The sequence below is a fragment of the Oncorhynchus mykiss genome, chromosome 10, assembly GCF_013265735.2.
Source record: "Oncorhynchus mykiss isolate Arlee chromosome 10, USDA_OmykA_1.1, whole genome shotgun sequence".
Classification (NCBI taxonomy): domain Eukaryota; kingdom Metazoa; phylum Chordata; class Actinopteri; order Salmoniformes; family Salmonidae; genus Oncorhynchus; species Oncorhynchus mykiss.
Window position 1 is genome coordinate 45,426,080 of NC_048574.1, and position 17,298 is coordinate 45,443,377.

General features: G+C 41.3%; 1 protein-coding gene across 3 annotated transcripts; it reads left to right on the forward strand.

Moving 5' to 3' along the window:
• The first annotated feature begins 12,111 nt into the window (after positions 1 to 12,111).
• On the forward strand, positions 12,112 to 17,268 carry LOC118936925 (transcription factor HES-7-like). 3 transcript variants are annotated; one of them, XM_036934576.1, is made up of 4 exons: positions 12,112 to 12,403; positions 14,918 to 15,013; positions 15,471 to 15,561; positions 16,008 to 17,268. In XM_036934576.1, exons 2-4 carry the CDS (start codon positions 15,011 to 15,013, stop codon positions 16,805 to 16,807), a joined length of 894 nt encoding a protein of 297 aa, XP_036790471.1. In that variant the 5' UTR covers positions 12,112 to 12,403; positions 14,918 to 15,010; the 3' UTR covers positions 16,808 to 17,268. The 3 variants fall into 3 exon arrangements, with proteins under 3 accessions (XP_036790471.1, XP_036790472.1, XP_036790470.1); XM_036934577.1 differs by lacking the exon at positions 12,112 to 12,403 and adding an exon at positions 14,645 to 14,809; XM_036934575.1 differs by lacking the exon at positions 12,112 to 12,403 and adding an exon at positions 14,645 to 14,796.
• Positions 17,269 to 17,298: the final 30 nt, after the last annotated feature.

Here is a 17,298-nt window from a genome sequence, read left to right on the forward strand (position 1 = left end):
GTACACATTATTTCCAGATTCCGTGTGGTTTTTGAGCTGTGTTCCTTTTAACAGGATGTGCAACCTCATCTCTACCTTCTTTCCGTGTTTAATTTCAACAATGATATGAGTGATTGACAAAACAGTTTTGAGTTTCTGTTTTGGTGACCACCCCCTCATCAAAATGCTACATTCCAAAATGTAGCTGACTGTGTCCTGCAGGTTATCCTCTAACCAGTGATGTAAAACACATCTCCAGTTTCATGAGTTTTTTGAGTTGTGGTAGATTCAACAGTGCATATATTTCAATATATCACCAACTGTTTCTGCATGTTGGAGTTGGTTGTTCAGCAACAGAATCGAGGTGTGCCCAACTATGGGGCAACACAACATGTCATCTATATTTTGTTGACATTTTGAAAACATAAATACATTTGCACAATGAGCACTTGTTATCTCTCAATTTTTTTTGCCATTTAAACATAGACATGATATCAGTCAAAACACCTTAAAAACCAATAAACGACCCACCTACGATTCTCCACATAGCAGCTCCTTGTCATTGTTTCTAGCTATCTGACTATTCAGAATCATACCATCGCATGCCTTCCGGGCACAATCAGTCAACCCGTTTGGACACTTTCAAACTGTTTTTACATTGGGCAATTAATCAAACTGTCTTGTCAACAGAAAGCATCGGCGGCATCATTTTCAACTTAATTTTTAGGAGTTTAAATTGAACTTTCAACATTAATTTCCAATGGTATTGTACTTAATCAGGTAACAACTGCTGAATGAGTCCAAAAACGTGGTGTGATTGATTTATTTTGACGATATACCAGAAACCAAGAAACGGGTTGGCCATGCTCAGTGCCTGCCATTAGAAAGTTGCCTAGGCTACAGTTATTTTTGTTTGCTGGTCACCTGTGTACCATGTGACCAGTGACCTATAGCCTAACTCCATGTGAGATAGCCCCTACTGTACAAAACAAGTTAAAACATTGGTAGCCAGACAACATACATTTCATGACCAAAAGTGTGTGGACGCCTGTTTGTCGAACATCTCATTCCAAAATCTTGGGCATTAATATGAAGTTGGTCCCCCCTTTGCTGCTTTAACACTCTTCTGGGTTGGCTTTCACTAGATGTTGGAACATTGCTGTGGGACTTGCTTCCATTCAGCCACAAGAGCATTAGTGAGGTCAGGCACTGATGTTGGGCAATTAGGCCTGGCTCACAGTTGGCATTGCAATTCATCCCAAAGGTGTTCGATGGGGTTGAGGTCAGGGCTCTGTGCAGGCCAGTCAAGTTCTTCCACACCGATCTTGACAAAACATTTATGTATGGACCTCGCTTTGTGCACGGGGGCATTGTCATGCTGAAACTGGAAAAGGCTTTTGGGAAAAACTGTTGCCACTAAGTTGGAAGCACAGAATCGTCTATAATGTCATTGTATACTGTAGCGTTAAGATTTCCTTTCACTGGAACTAAGGGGCCTAGCCCGAACCATGAAAAACAGCCCCAGACCATTATTCCTCGTCCACCAAACTTTACAGTTGGCACTATGCATTCGGGGAGATAGCGTTCTCCTGGATTCAGCCAAACCAGATGATTTCATTATCTTGTCAATGTCGAATGGTGAGTATGATGACTGACTTTAACTTAGCTACAGATTTGTAACAGGCTAATGTGATTCTCCACAAGGCTACCTGTTACACTTACAGGATAGGTAGGCTAATGTTTGGCGTAGCACAGAGAATTTTCGACCAATCTTAAAGGCATACTCCAGTACTTTGGGGATTAGTAAGTATTTTTTTAACTTGCTTTGGGATGGATTTGTCAATGTGTAGTTTATACCTGCATACTCTATAAGTGGAATTACTGTCTTATCTCAATTAGCCACGAAATCCCTAGTTTGAAAGTGACTGCTGTCTGGAAGCTGTGCGGCACCATTTTCCCTACATTTCCCCCCCATATGCAGAAATGGGCACCATTTTCCCTACCTTTCCCCCATATGCAGAAATGGGCAGTATTTTTTTAATATGTATTTAAATTACCTCTGAGTATTTTTATTTCACTGGGCTGAAACTTGTATTTCACTGGAATGATAATGGTATAGACAATAATTTTCTATACAATTTCTTTATAGCGGTTCACAATTGTGGCCCCCTTTCACCCTACGTTGGTATCCAAAGTCTGATTGCATTATGGTGTGATAGGAGCGTCTGCTAAATTCATTAAATGAAAATGCATATGTAAAAATGAAAAATTGCAAAACAAGCTGAGTATTACTCCAATGAGTTTTGCCCCGAAACAAGGCCAATAAAAATACCCAGTGTGCTTTGCAGTTGTTCATTTTCACATATACAGTACATTTACATTTTAGTCATTTAGCAGACACCCTTGTCCAGAGTGACAGTGCATTCAAAACTAAGGTATATAAACAACAGCATATCAGAGTCATAGCAAGTAAGACGTTTCTGTAACTGTTACTGAGAATGTTGTTGCTCTTCAGCCGGCTACTTGCAAATGTATTTTTCTATTTTAAAATACAATACTTTGCAAAAATACATTATATTTTATTTTAAAACATTTGTTTTTAGGGCACTATGTAGTTATATAATTTATGTCCACCCCTGCCCACGTGGGCCAGCCCACTAGCAATTCGAGTTCCAGCTAATGAGATTCAGCCCCACCACATCTGAGTAACAGCTAGCAAGAATTACACACAGTAGCGTGAGAGAGCAATGACACGGGGCACATATCTGCACTTATGCGATGTAGAAAGCAACTTTCCGGGGCCAATTTTGGCTCGTGGCCACTACCTACAGAGATTTTGTATTTATGTGAATAAAGGAGCATTTAATAAATTCATAACGAACCACCTGCAACAAGTATACAACAGTACCAGAGACCCCTTAACTTGGCAATACTATCTTCCTTCTCAATTCAAGGTTGATCGTAAATACCATAAAGATCAGTGTATCAAAAATAAACTACAAAATACATGCATTTTCTATTTTATAATACATAAATACATTTGCAAGTATTCAGCCCAATCAGAAACATTTTACTTGCTATAACTGTAATATGTTTTTTTTTAAATCTACAATTGAAGTTTACAGTTGAGGTTTACATACACGTAGGTTGGAGCCATTAAAAGTTGTTTTTCAACCACTACTTTGTTCATAACACAAGTAATTTTTATTTCACTGTATTACAATTCCAGTGGGTCAGAAATTTACAAACACTAAGTTGACTGTGCCTTTAAACAGCTTGGAAATTTCCAGAAAATGTCATGGCTTTAGAAGCTTCTGATTGACTCAAATGATGTCAATTAGCCTATTGGAGGTGTACCTGTGAATGTATTTCAAGGCCTACCTTGAAACTCAGTGCCTCTTTGCTTGACATCATGGGAAAATCAAAAGAAATCAGCCAAGACCTAAGAAAAAAAAAATTGTAGACCTCCACAAGTCTGGTTCATCCTTGGGAGCTATTTTCAAACGCCTGAATGTACCACAGTCATCTGTACAAACAATAGTACGCAAGTTTAAACACCATGGGACCACACTGCCGTCATACCGCTCAGGAAGGAGACACATTCATCCTGTCTCCTAGAGATGGACGTACTTTGGTGCGAAAATAAATGCACTGACTAAATATGCTCCTATCACACCATAGTGCCATCAGACTTCTGATACCAATGCAGGGTGAAAGGGGGCCACAAAATGGTTAACCAGTATAAAAAAAAAATGGTATAGAAAAGTATTTTGTAAATACAAATTAGAGTTCTTGATTTGATCTTGTTACAAAATACATTGAAGTGTTGTTCAGCCCCGTGTAATACAAAACTCAGAAGTAAATGAAATTCATTTTTCAAATACATGTAACAGAAATACTGCCCATCTCGTACTACAAATTGTACATAGTACATGTTGTAATCATCTAATCAAATGTATTTATAAAGACCTTTTTACATCAGCAGATGTAGTGATGGCAAAGTCGAAGTAATTGTCCAATAATTACGGATCAAATCAAATTTATTTATATAGCCTTTCGTACATCAGCTGATATCTCAAAGTGCTGTACAGAAACCCAGCCTAAAACCCCAAACAGCAAGCAATGCAGGTGTAGAAGCACGGTGGCTAGGAAAAACTCCCTAGAAAGGCCAAAACCTAGGAAGAAACCTAGAGAGGAACCAGGCTATGTGGGGTGGCCAGTCCTCTTCTGGCTGTGCCAGGTGGAGATTATGACAGAACATGGCCAAGATGTTCAAATGTTCATAAATGACCAGCATGGTCAAATAATAATAAGGCAGAACAGTTGAAACTGGAGCAGCAGCACGGTCAGGTGGACTGGGGACAGCAAGGAGTCATCATGTCAGGTAGTCAACCCAGACAGGATGACCACATCAGTGAATCAACCCACTCAGGTGACGCACCCCCTCCAGGGACGGCATGAGAGAGCCCCAGTAAGCCAGTGACTCAGCCCCTGTAATAGGGTTAGAGGCAGAGAATCCCAGTGGAAAGAGGGGAACCGGCCAGGCAGAGACAGCAAGGGCGGTTCGTTGCTCCAGAGGCTTTCCGTTCACCTTCCCACTCCTGGGCCAGACTACACTCAATCATATGACCCACTGAAGAGATGAGTCTTCAGTAAAGACTTAAAGGTTGAGACCGAGTTTGCGTCTCTGACATGGGTAGGCAGACCGTTCCATAAAAATGGAGCTCTATAGGAGAAAGCCCTGCCTCCAGCTGTTTGCTTAGAAATTCTAGGGACAATTAGGAGGCCTGCGTCTTGTGACCGTAGCGTACGTGTAGGTATGTACGGCAGGACCAAATCAGAGAGATAGGTAGGAGCAAGCCCATGTAATGCTTTGTAGGTTAGCAGTAAAACCTTGAAATCACCCCTTGCTTTGACAGGAAGCCAGTGTAGAGAGGCTAGCACTGGAGTAATATGATCAAATGTTTTGGTTCTAGTCAGGATTCTAGCAGCCGTATTTAGCACTAACTGAAGTTTATTTAGTGCTTTATCCGGGTAGCCGGAAAGTAGAGCATTGCAGTAGTCTAACCTAGAAGTGACAAAAGCATGGATTAATTTTTCTGCATCATTTTTGGACAGAAAGTTTCTGATTTTTGCAATGTTACGTAGATGGAAAAAAGCTGTCCTTGAAATGGACTTGATATGTTCTTCAAAAGAGAGATCAGGGTCCAGAGTAACGCCGAGGTTCTTCACAGTTTTATTTGAGACGACTGTACAACCATTAAGATGAATTGTCAGATTCAACAGAAGATCTCTTTGTTTCTTGGGACCTAAAACAAGCATCTCTGTTATGTCCGAGTTTAAAAGTAGAAAGTTTGCAGCCATCCACTTCCTTATGTCTGAAACACATGCTTCTAGCAAGGGCAATTTTGGGGCTTCACCATGTTTCATTGAAATGTACAGCTGTGTGTCATCCGCATAGCAGTGAAAGTTAACATTATGTTTTCAAATAACATCCCCAAGAGGTAAAATATATAGTGAAAACAATAGTGGTCCTAAAACGGAACCTTGAGGAACACCAAAATTTACAGTTGATTTGTCAGAGGACAAACCATTTACAGAGACAAACTGATATCTTTCCGACAGATAAGATCTAAACCAGGCCAGAACTTGTCCGTGTAGACCAATTTGGGTTTCCAATCTCTCCAAAAGAATGTGGTGATCGATGGTATCAAAAGCAGCACTAAGGTCTAGGAGCACGAGGACAGATGCAGAGCCTCGGTCCGATGCCATTAAAATGTAATTTACCACCTTCACAAGTGCCGTCTCAGTGCTATGATGGGGTCTAAAACCAGACTGAAGCATTTTGTATACATTGTTTGTCTTCAGGAAGGCAGTGAGTTGCTGCGCAACAGCCTTTTCTAAAATTTGAGAGGAATGGAAGATTCGATATAGGCCGATAGTTTTTTATATTTTCTGGGTCAAGGTTTGGCTTTTTCAAGAGAGGCTTTATTACTGCCACTTTTAGTGAGTTTGGTACACATCCGGTGGATAGAGAGCCGTTTATTATGTTCAACATAGGAGGTCCAAGCACAGGAAGCAGCTCTTTCAGTAGTTTAGTTGGAATAGGGTCCAGTATGCAGCTTGAAGGTTTAGAGGCCATGATTATTTTCATCATTGTGTCAAGAGATATAGTACTAAAACACTTGAGCGTCTCTCTTGATCCTAGGTCCTGGCAGAGTTGTGCAGACTCAGGACAACTGAGCTTTGATGTAATACGCAGATTTAAAGAGGAGTCCGTAATTTGCTTTCGGATATATTCTGCTGTGCGGTATAGCTACAATACGGTCATATCACTGCAAATCTATGGAGCCCATGAGTTCAGTGTTCACAACACTACATAAATGAATGACTCCGTAGCAGTCTCAGCAGCAACGGATGTGGCAGTTGTTTACAGTTTAATATCCTGTGGTAGATCAGAGCCACGGCCTCCACACAGACTGGCTGGCTGAGAGGTTCTGAGATTGGGCTTCTTTGGCAGCGTGTCTGGTGCTGCTGGGGAGCGTTGCTCCATGTCGGAGCGGAGCTCTGTGAGGATGATTTATCCTGACTGCACAAAGCTGCTGTCTGTAGCGGGATTCCTGTATCTTCAGGATGGGTAAGGACTGGTGGCGTGTTGTGCCGGGCAGCGAGTTGATCTAAAGCCGCGACCTCGATGCTCCTCACCTTCAGCTTTCTTCCTGTCCCCATCGCCAGTGTTCTGGAGAAAGAGAACGGTGTGTTCCAGGATCTCAGATTTCTCTACCCAACGCTGAGTCATAGAGAGATAGAGAGAGAGCAGGTTAATTAATGCACAGTCATGCTACACTTCAGAGGAGCTGACACCTGTACACTGTAAGCCCCAATGTGATGTTACTACTCAAAACTTTTGAGGAAACCTGATGTACTTAATATATTTGAGTACAGTTACTTAAAGTGATTTTGTAGTCATGACTCAAAAATGATTGACTCTTGCCTTACAGGGTCACAGTGACTAACTCATTCCAAGGAGGGCCGAGTGTCTGCGGGTTTTCGCTCCTCCCTTGTACTGGTTGATGAATTAAGGTCACTAATAAGTAAGGAACTCCACTCACCTGGTTGTGTACTTGAAAGGAAAAAACAAAAACCAGCAAACACTAGGCCCTCCAAAGGAATAAGTTTGACACCCCTGCAGATTTGAGTTGTATCAGCTTGAACATTTTGAGTAACACCCCCTTAGTGAGCCAGGCCTCCAATGTAATTTCCCAGTGTGCCTTGCCTTTGAGTGAATTGTAGAGTTACCACCCATGACTGCATTTGTTAGTGACAGAGACATGGTTGTTAAATTCGTTAAAAAAATTTCAGTCCTGTGGCATTTATCAAGTGAGTTCCTAGATGAATATTTTTTTTTCACCTTTATTTAACCAGGTAGGCAAGTTGAGAACAAGTTCTCATTTACAATTGCGACCTGGCCAAGATAAAGCAAAGCAGTTCGACACATACAACGACACAGAGTTACACATGGAGTAAAACTATATACGATGTGAGCAAATGAGGTGAGATAAGGGAGGTAAAGGCAAAAAGGCCATGGTGGCAAAGTAAATACAATATAGCAAGTAAAACACTGGAATGGTAGATTTGCAATGGGAGAATGTGCAAAGTAGAAATAAAAATAATGGGGTGCAAAGGAGCAAAATAAATAAATAAATAAAATACAGTAGGGAAAGAGGTAGTTGTTTGGGCTAAATTATAGGTGGGCTATGTACAGGTGCAGTAATCTGTGAGCTGCTCTGACAGTTGGTGCTTAAAGCTAGTGAGGGAGATAAGTGTTTCCAGTTTCAGAGATTTTTGTAGTTCGTTCCAGTCATTGGCAGCAGAGAACTGGAAGGAGAGGCGGCCAAAGAAATAATTGGTTTTGGGGGTGACTAGAGAGAGATATACCTGCTGGAGCGTGTGCTACAGGTGGGAGATGCAATGGTGACCAGCGAGCTGAGATAAGGGGGGACTTTACCTAGCAGGGTCTTGTAGATGACATGGAGCCAGTGGGTTTGGCGACGAGTATGAAGCAAGGGCCAGCCAACGAGAGCGTACAGGTCGCAATGGTGGGTAGTATATGGGGCTTTGGTGACAAAACGGATTGCACTGTGATAGACTGCATCCAATTTATTGAGTAGGGTATTGGAGGCTATTTTGTAAATGACATCGCCAAAGTCGAGGATTGGTAGGATGGTCAGTTTTACAAGGGTATGTTTGGCAGCATGAGTGAAGGATGCTTTGTTGCGAAATAGGAAGCCAATTCTAGATTTAACTTTGGATTGGAGATGTTTGATATGGGTCTGGAAGGAGAGTTTACAGTCTAACCAGACACCTAAGTATTTGTAGTTGTCCATGTTATTCTAAGTCAGAGCCGTCCAGAGTAGTAATGTTGGACAGGCGGGTGGGTACAGGTAGCGATCGGTTGAAGAGCATGCATTTAGTTTTACTTGTATTTAAGAGCAATTGGAGGCCACGGAAGGAGAGTTGTATGGCATTGAAGCTTGCCTGGAGGGTTGTTAACACAGTGTCCAAAGAAGGGCCAGAAGTATACAGAATGGTGTCGTCTGCGTAGAGGTGGATCAGAGACTCACCAGCAGCAAGAGCGACCACATTGATGTATACAGAGAAGAGAGTCGGTCCAAGAATTGAACCCTGTGGCACCCCCATAGAGACTGCCAGAGGTCCGGACAGCAGACCCTCCGATTTGACACACTGAACTCTATCAGAGAAGTAGTTGGTGAACCAGGCGAGGCAATCATTTGAGAAACCAAGGCTGTCGAGTCTGCCGATGAGGATGTGGTGATTGACAGAGTCGAAAGCCTTGGCCAGATCAATGAATACGGCTGCACAGTAATGTTTCTTATCGATGGCGGTTAAGATATCATTTAGGACCTTGAGCGTGGCTGAGGTGCACCCATGACCAGCTCTGAAACCAGATTGCATAGCAGAGAAGGTATGGTGAGATTCGAAATGGTCGGTAATCTGTTTGTTGACTTGGCTTTCGAAGACCTTAGAAAGGCATGGTAGGATAGATATAGGTCTGTAGCAGTTTGGGTCAAGAGTGTCACCCCCTTTGAAGAGGGGGATGACCGCAGCTGCTTTCCAATCTCTGGGAATCTCAGACGACACGAAAGAGAGGTTGAACAGGCTAGTAATAGGGGTGGCAACAATTTTGGCAGATAATTTTAGAAAGAAAGGGTCCAGATTGTCTAGCCCGGCTGATTTGTAGGGGTCCAGATTTTGCAGCTCATTCAGAACATCAGCTGAGAAGATTATGATATAATATGATCATTTATAATAAAAATATTTGAGAATACATTGCATAATGTCTTATTTTGAGGCCTAGCTTTGCCCTAATACAGTGGCCTGAAACACATGGTTTACAAGCCACATCAGGCCTGCAAGTATGGTAGCAAAATTCCCAGTTGAAAAACAAAACTCTGGTTGGAGGATTTCCAGAAATATTCCAATCGGGATTTCTGGGAAATTTACCAGGATTTTGCAACCCGCAAGTCACATTATAGTTGCAAAGTGAATCCTATTGGAATCCAGCCAGAGTTAGGATATTCAACAGTTGGAATTTTTATTCACCAGCAATCTGCATTCAAAATGGAGATAATTGGTGGAAGGACAGACCATGTTAGACCGGTGGGAGGTCAGACCATTGCCTCTAGTAAACCAGGGTTAGGAACAGTGTGGGGAGACTACCTATCCCAATTAAACTGGAACTACCATTTCAGTAACCGGTGCAAAAAAATTGAGCTAAATGATTAGATTAGAAAAATGTATGTTATTTATCTTTGTGTAGTATATCAAAATCACTCACTGTACATGCAAAAACACAGATATTAAAACACTTGTTTTTTTATCTACCTGCAGTAGAGCATGCTGAGTAAAGTGCATTTGTTATCATAACTTCAAAAAAAATGGAGTCTCATTTAGTTTTGAGTCAGTACCACAAAAGTAATCATTACTTTTCAGTGACTGAGTTCAACTTACTATAAGTATTGGAGTTAAAAATGCCTTGAGTTTACAGTGATATAAGTTGCATTTAGAGCAGTCAAGTGAACTTCATACCTGATGTTGTGGCTACTGCAGCAGCATTGTTCTCAGCCTCTCCAGACTGGTCCATTCTCTCTCTCTCTCTCTCTCTGATATCTCTCCACTTGAGGCTTCAGGAGTTACAAGTGAAAGATGAAAGGGAATCATGAGTGGGAGTTCAGATCAATGTCTCTGGGAAACCACGCAGCATAGTTAGAACAGCTCTTAATAACCCCTTTCGTCATATGTATCGTCATTATATATTTTTTTATAAATTATTTCATCATATTTCAATTGAATTCAACAAGCGAAGAATTTTGTAAACATCAAATGAATTTAGACTGACGTGAAATGTATGGTTAAATTAAGGCCGTTCATCAAATGAAATTATATCTCGCAGGCATGGAATACAATCACTTGAAAGTGGTACATTCATTATGTATTACCTTCTCGTCCATTTTCACGTTCTCTGTTCCCCCAAATAGTTTAGTATTTGTATTAATCTACGCGTTTCTGCTGTGCGTAAAAAAGCCTACACGGAGGAAACTCAGAGATTATCCAGATGTAAATAATAATCAGGAAGAACAGTGCTGTTTCTCTACTATCTTGTCACTGAGGAAGGATATTTTCTCGATGTGACAATTTAGTCTCTCCACGACTTTTAAATCCGTAGGTGGTAGACTTGACTTTGGACTCCTCCCATCCCCATCGGGTAGCCAATCCGCACCACATGCCACACGCTTCTAGTAGGCAACGGCTGAAATACTTGATACACGATTCAGAAGATTCAGATCCCTGATAAATTAAAAACATCTATGTTTTACAAAATTATCTAATTAAATAAATTAAGTTAATGTATTGCTTTGGTACGGGTTACAATCATAGGATGGGTATAAAAATTATAATGAAAGTTGTTGGTTGAATCATTTCTTTTTTAAACAGGTTTCTTAACCTGTTTGATCATGTGCTTAGGCACAAGCCATCACAGCCACAATAACACCCGTGGGCACGTGTATGAAAGCTCTAACAAATGGCACGGGGATTGTAATTACAAGACAGGTGCTGGCAAGAGTCGACACGGATTTACATATGAATAAAGTGACCCCTCCACCTCTCAAACTGACAGGCACACTTTCAGCCCCAATGGTTTTGCGCATTCCAATTGGCACAACACTTTATGCACAGACCCAACAAGCTTTTCTGACTAATTTATACAAACAAGCTGAGGATATTGCCTTCGCATACATAACTACCTATGTGATGAATAATTGTATTGGGATGTAATTATATTTGACCTTGTGTTCATTTACTTTTAGAGGGAAACGTGTGCTGTGGGAACCATCGCACCTCCAGTGGCGACACATCTTCGCTAAATGATGTACAAATTCTAACAGGTAATAAAAAATATGCAGTTCACACTGCCCATCAATCCTAAACCTTTCCCGAGGGAAAGGGCTGAACGAAAATTTCCCAGACTGTCAAATCAGGGAAGAGCAAAGTGAATTTGGTGAACGTATTAAAGGCCTAACATAGCAGTTGAATGCATTGAACCACCATAGGAAGTGTTTTTTGGGGGGACCAATTCCATAGTGGCCAATCCCTACAATCCCTACAATGCGCAAAACATTCAGTGAACGCTGTGAAGGGTAACATACTTGATAATCTGGAACAAAAATAAATAAATTCAAGAGTTAGCCTTTAATATTGAGGAATAACCGAATATTGCGAATATTCACAGAAATCACAATTTATTTATCTCAAGACACTGCGTGTCGCTAATTCAGACTAGCCTACAATAATATGTGTAGCCGCGGGTATATTTGAGAAAAGTCTGGCAAGTGTAAAAATAAAGTTCTCTGTAGGCACGCGCCGTCATACCCTGGCACTTGTGCGTGAAAGACAAATGGCATGTCTATTACCGAAGAGCTGTTGGTGAAAGTTGACACGTGAGGTGTCTCCACATTCTAATTGGCACAACATTTTACGGTATCCAATTGTTTGTAATTACTATCCTGTCTCATCGCTGCAACTCCCGTTAAGACAGCGCGCATCCAACAGCGCCAGCTGCACCAATGTGCACCTTGGTTGGCGCGCACTGCGCCCGGTCCGCGATAAGGCAAGGATTTCCAAGCCATCCCTTACCCGGATGACGCTAGGCCAATAGTGCGTCGCCCCACGGACCTCCGTGTCGCGGCCGGCTGCGACAGACCCAGAGTCTCTGGTGGCACAGCTAGCGATGCAGACCACTGCGCCATCCCATGGTTTTCGATTTTGATGCTGTGGGAACCATCGCACCTCAGGAAGTGGCGACACTTGTCTTTTAAATTATGTAGCCTACTAAATCTAACAGGTAGGCTCATAAACAAATGTGTAAATCCTTGTCTTTCCCAGGGGAAAGGGGCTAAGGTCTGTCACGTCGGGGAACAGCAAAGTTAATTTGGCCAATTGTCCATAAAAAGTATAGGCCTTTCTCATTGCATTGTACCACATGTTGTAATCAGTATAACTACTGATACATTCCATAACCTAAATTGCGTAAATGCTAACATATGGTTAAATATAATATTTGTTAGCCATTTAGAAATGTAAGGGTATTGTCTAATTTGTTTGCGCATTATTCAGATAAGTTGTTACACTAAAAAAAGTAAGGAACGAATTCATGAAAATCCAAGAAAAATACTTACGATATTTTATCAGCATTTAGGTTTCTCTCATGCAGTTCACACTGCCCTCTCCTTCTTTGGCCAAATAGCCTTCAGATCAAAGGGATATCATGTCTCTCAGACACGCGCTACCATAACCACAACAACCCAGGCACACAACCCAGAAGTTGTGTGTGAAGCACAACTTGAACTTTTGAGTTTGAATGAAATGTGACCCTCAGACCTAAGACTGACATAACTAGGCAGAGCGGACAGAAAGATTATGGCGTTTTGCGCAAAACTCAACACGCAAAACTCAACATAGCTCAACAAGCTATATGCTGAATGGATGTTCATTGAAAGGATTGTGTGATTTTTGTCAAGACATTTGATTCAAGGCTCAATATTGGAGTCGGTGTTTGGGAACAAACACACCGTTACAGGCTATTAAACTGCTAAATGTATACATTCTAACATAATAAACCACAACTCCTGCATTATCTCATGAGCGAGAGATTGGTGACATTTTCCAAGTGAGTCACTTCAAGAATGGATGGTCATTTAGTGCGAAATGTTCCCAGCATCGACACAAACAATTAACACTTAACATGATGTAACAGAATATCACCAAGAAGGTATTTGACATTGCATTTTAGAGCTTGACCTATCCTCTCTGGTCAGATTTGATGATCATTTCCTTTTAATAATTTGGATTCATTTAATGCATTTTGTATTATTTTAAATGTACTGTTCTGTCAAAGTTATTCTGTTTTACTTTTGTTTATAGCCTTTGCACAGAGTATACAATATGCCCGTGGCAAATTTGCACCTCTGTCCAGACATCCCACTTATGCATTTGTCATTTTTCCATTCACTGATGCTTTTTACGCGCGGCCTCCAAAAGACCACATTCTCGCTCCAATTTCTCACTGCAATTTCTCTCTTTCTCCCTCTCTCACTCCCCATGCATAGGTTAAAAGCTATTTTGCAATGGCCTATTTTTACGCATGGCCTTACCATAATAGATAAAACCGCAATCCTCGATTCGCGTGCATGTCAAATGTGGATTTCGGCTCAATTTCCCACGGCTCATTTGTGTACTTCGTGTTGATTAACAGCGCAATCTAACTTGCCCATGTGGAGCAGATGGTAGGCTACTGCACGCTCACACAAGGTGCGACTGTTGCCACGCATGCGTAAATTGTCACTTACATGGAATGTATACATCATAAAGACGAGTGTGTTCGAGTTGGTGTGATTGTGTTCATTTTGACACTTTTTCAGCAACAGTAGATTTCTGTTCCCACGAGAAAACCAACGTTCCCAAGGTACACTTGTCTAAGAAGCCAATTTGGCGCATACATATGAAGTACTGTTATGGATAGTCAAAAGGCCTTCTTAGATGCATTGAGTCTGGAGACACACCCACCAAGCCCCAAAGACACATTTCGTACCAAATTGGTCCTATATTTACATAAAGCGATAACTGCTTTACTGGTCAATTGCGCCAATAATGGTATAAACGCATTAATTTCTATGCCAAATTAAGGTCAGAGAAGGCTAAGCCGGGCATTTACAGCTCATTACGTTAATACTGTAAGCATATGGCTGAAAAATAATGCACAGAATCACACAGCCTACGTCGTCAGCCATAGCTACATGTTAGGATTAAGATACATTGCTATATTATGGACTTTACGTTAATTCTAAATGTTTATGCTATATTGTAAATAACATATTCCAGATCATTCCAAAGATGCACATTGATTTGCTGAAATGAAGCTACTGTATCTTTGAACATATTTCACATTTGGTGAGTATCAAGAAGGCATGCAACGAAGTGAGAACGGTCGAGAACGTTATTGTCACCTTTCAACCAATGACAGTCGGTCTGCTTGACCTTATAAGTAGCTTTGCGGCCTCTTTTAAAAAATGAACCAGCTTTGTTGGTTAGTGTGGAGACTTCCTTTTCAGCTTCATTGACCGGATTGGATGAATACATCATTTTCTTTTTGGAAAAGTAGTCATTATTCATATAGGCCTACTTAATCGAGGAAAATTGGAAGGATCAAACATGAATAATCGTAATTCCTTAAAGAGGGTAAATCCAGATCGTGCGTAAAACTGATGTTTAAAAAAATATAATCTATATTTTGGTGTCAGTGAATTTGTTTTTGGATTTGGTGTTGTTGCAATAACTGATGATGATGATTATTTTCTAGGTTCTTAAACCGGTAATTGAAAAGAAGAGGCGTGATAGGATAAACCAACGGTTGGATGAGCTGAGGACTATACTGCTAAGCAACACTTCTGACATGGTGAGTTGAGTTGACCACTGCTTTTCTAACAGCTTTCTGAAATCAGTTCATTGTGTGCCATTGTATTATCGAAAATATAGATCCGTTGTATTTCAATAATACACATTGTCAAGCTATTATTTACATTTCAAACAGCCCATACAACCACACGGAAAGCAGACCCGTGTGAAAACTACGAAGAAATGCTGTTGCGCGAAACTTCCGAGTTTTTACCAACGTATCCATCCATGACCTTCATTTAATGAAATTGAAAACGTAACTTGTTGTCTGTTAGGAACTTGATAGACACGTCCAAAATATAATTTAACATTTTATATTTGTATTAAAAGTATTGTATTTAACCATAAAATCATCACTTCCATACCAAAAAATCATTTATCATTAAAATTCGAAATATTGTTCGTAATGGTTGATCGTAATGCATTATATTCAGTAGGATTATTCTTCTCTCTCATAGCGGCTGAAAAATCCAAAATTGGAAAAAGCTGAAATATTAGAGTTGACTGTCGATTACATACGAAGAAAAGCAAATGGGAACGACAGAAAAGGTATCTATCAATCCTAAATGTTTATAGTTTGCCCGTGTGTTTTTCATGTAATTTATTTCATAAATAGAAAGCGAAATATGCCCCAAACTGTTGATATAGAATATTAAATATTAATGTGAGTGCTAATAATTATTTATTTTTCTCTCCCCAAAACCTCCTTATCTTCCCTTTGTATAACTTATCTACAAACATCTACAAATACACATTGGCTCTTGCAAATTCTGTTGACAATTCTCCCACAAATGTACATCCTGCTTCTTCATACTGTCCTCTCTCTGCCCATGTTTGTATTCTCTCCAAATTCGTCATCCATTCTATCACGATATTTTCTCATACTTTCATCTTCACATCACATGGATCCATCTCTCGATTTGTCTCTTTCTGTCCTCTCTTCTCTTCCTAAATGTTCTCCCTATACTGCTGGAATCACTATTGACCAACACTAGCCCTTTCAGAAAATCATGTGAAAGAGTCCTCTGCTCCAGTGACTAGTGCTGTGAGTTCCAAAAGGACAGGCCTCATACATGAGCACACACAGCCCCCACCCAACCCCATCTACAGTGCAGGTTTCAGAGAATGCATCTCCCGCCTGGGCAACTACATTGACAGCGTGGACCCCTCCCAGAGAGAGAGCTTTGTCCAGGAACTGAGGGACCACCTGGATGCCCACAGTGCCTGCCCTCTGGGGAGGGTGCATAGCCAGACCTTTCCCCTGGACCTCCAGCCCTGGGGCTCTGGAGCAGAAGGACAATGCTTACTGGGCAGAGTTCAGAACAGGAAGGAAAGTACAGGGATGGGTCATCAACGAGCCAGCAGGGAGGCCACCTTCCCCTACATCAACACCTCTCTTCCCACCTATCCCAACACCTTTGTACTCCACCACCCCCACCCTACCCAACACCTCTCACACCCATACCCATCTCCTCCTCACTCCCTCTCCCCCCCACCCTCCCCTTCTTACTCCAGCTCCTCGACACCTATCACCATTACCTCTCCATACCTCTCCATGCCCTGCCACTTCCCCTTCTCTCCTTCTCCCTCTGAACATCGATCAGATTCCTTGTCATCCTCGTCTCACTCTACATCTCTACTTGTGGCGCCTCTGGTACTAGACCATACTCCCCTGGGTTCCAGTATCCCCACCCCTCTATGTCCCTCTGGCCCTGTGCCCGACGGCCCAACAAGGACTCTGAGGCGGTCACTGTTTCAAATCCAGCCCCAGGCAATATGGAGGCCCTGGCCCTGATATCCAATGTGTCCACCAGGACACATAAAGGTCTCTACAATCTGTGTTCTGAGAGCATCTGGCCATCCAGATCATCACCGGACGCGTTCAGGACATCATTCATCTTTCCTATTAAGCAGCGTGTGGTGAGGGCCGGCTAAGCTAGAAAAATGTCAAGAGGTCAAGGACAATCAAAAGTTTTCTGACAACCTGTCACTGTCACTTTAAAAGGCCTTTTAACAGCAGAGTTCTCATGCTGTGTTATGTTTTCTACAGAGCTTACTGTGTAGACTGCCTGGAGCTTCTCGTTGTTTTCTTTGTCATGGACAATGGATTTTCTTCTTTTACATTCCTAAACAGTTTTTCCCTGTCTTGGATTCTTCCCTAAATTATAAATCATGTAAAACATTGTATATATATTTATATTTGTTCATGTACAAAGTCTTGTAATTAAACTCAGGGGAATAAAGTTCTTATTTTGCTAACTCACTTCATTTCCAACTTGACTCACT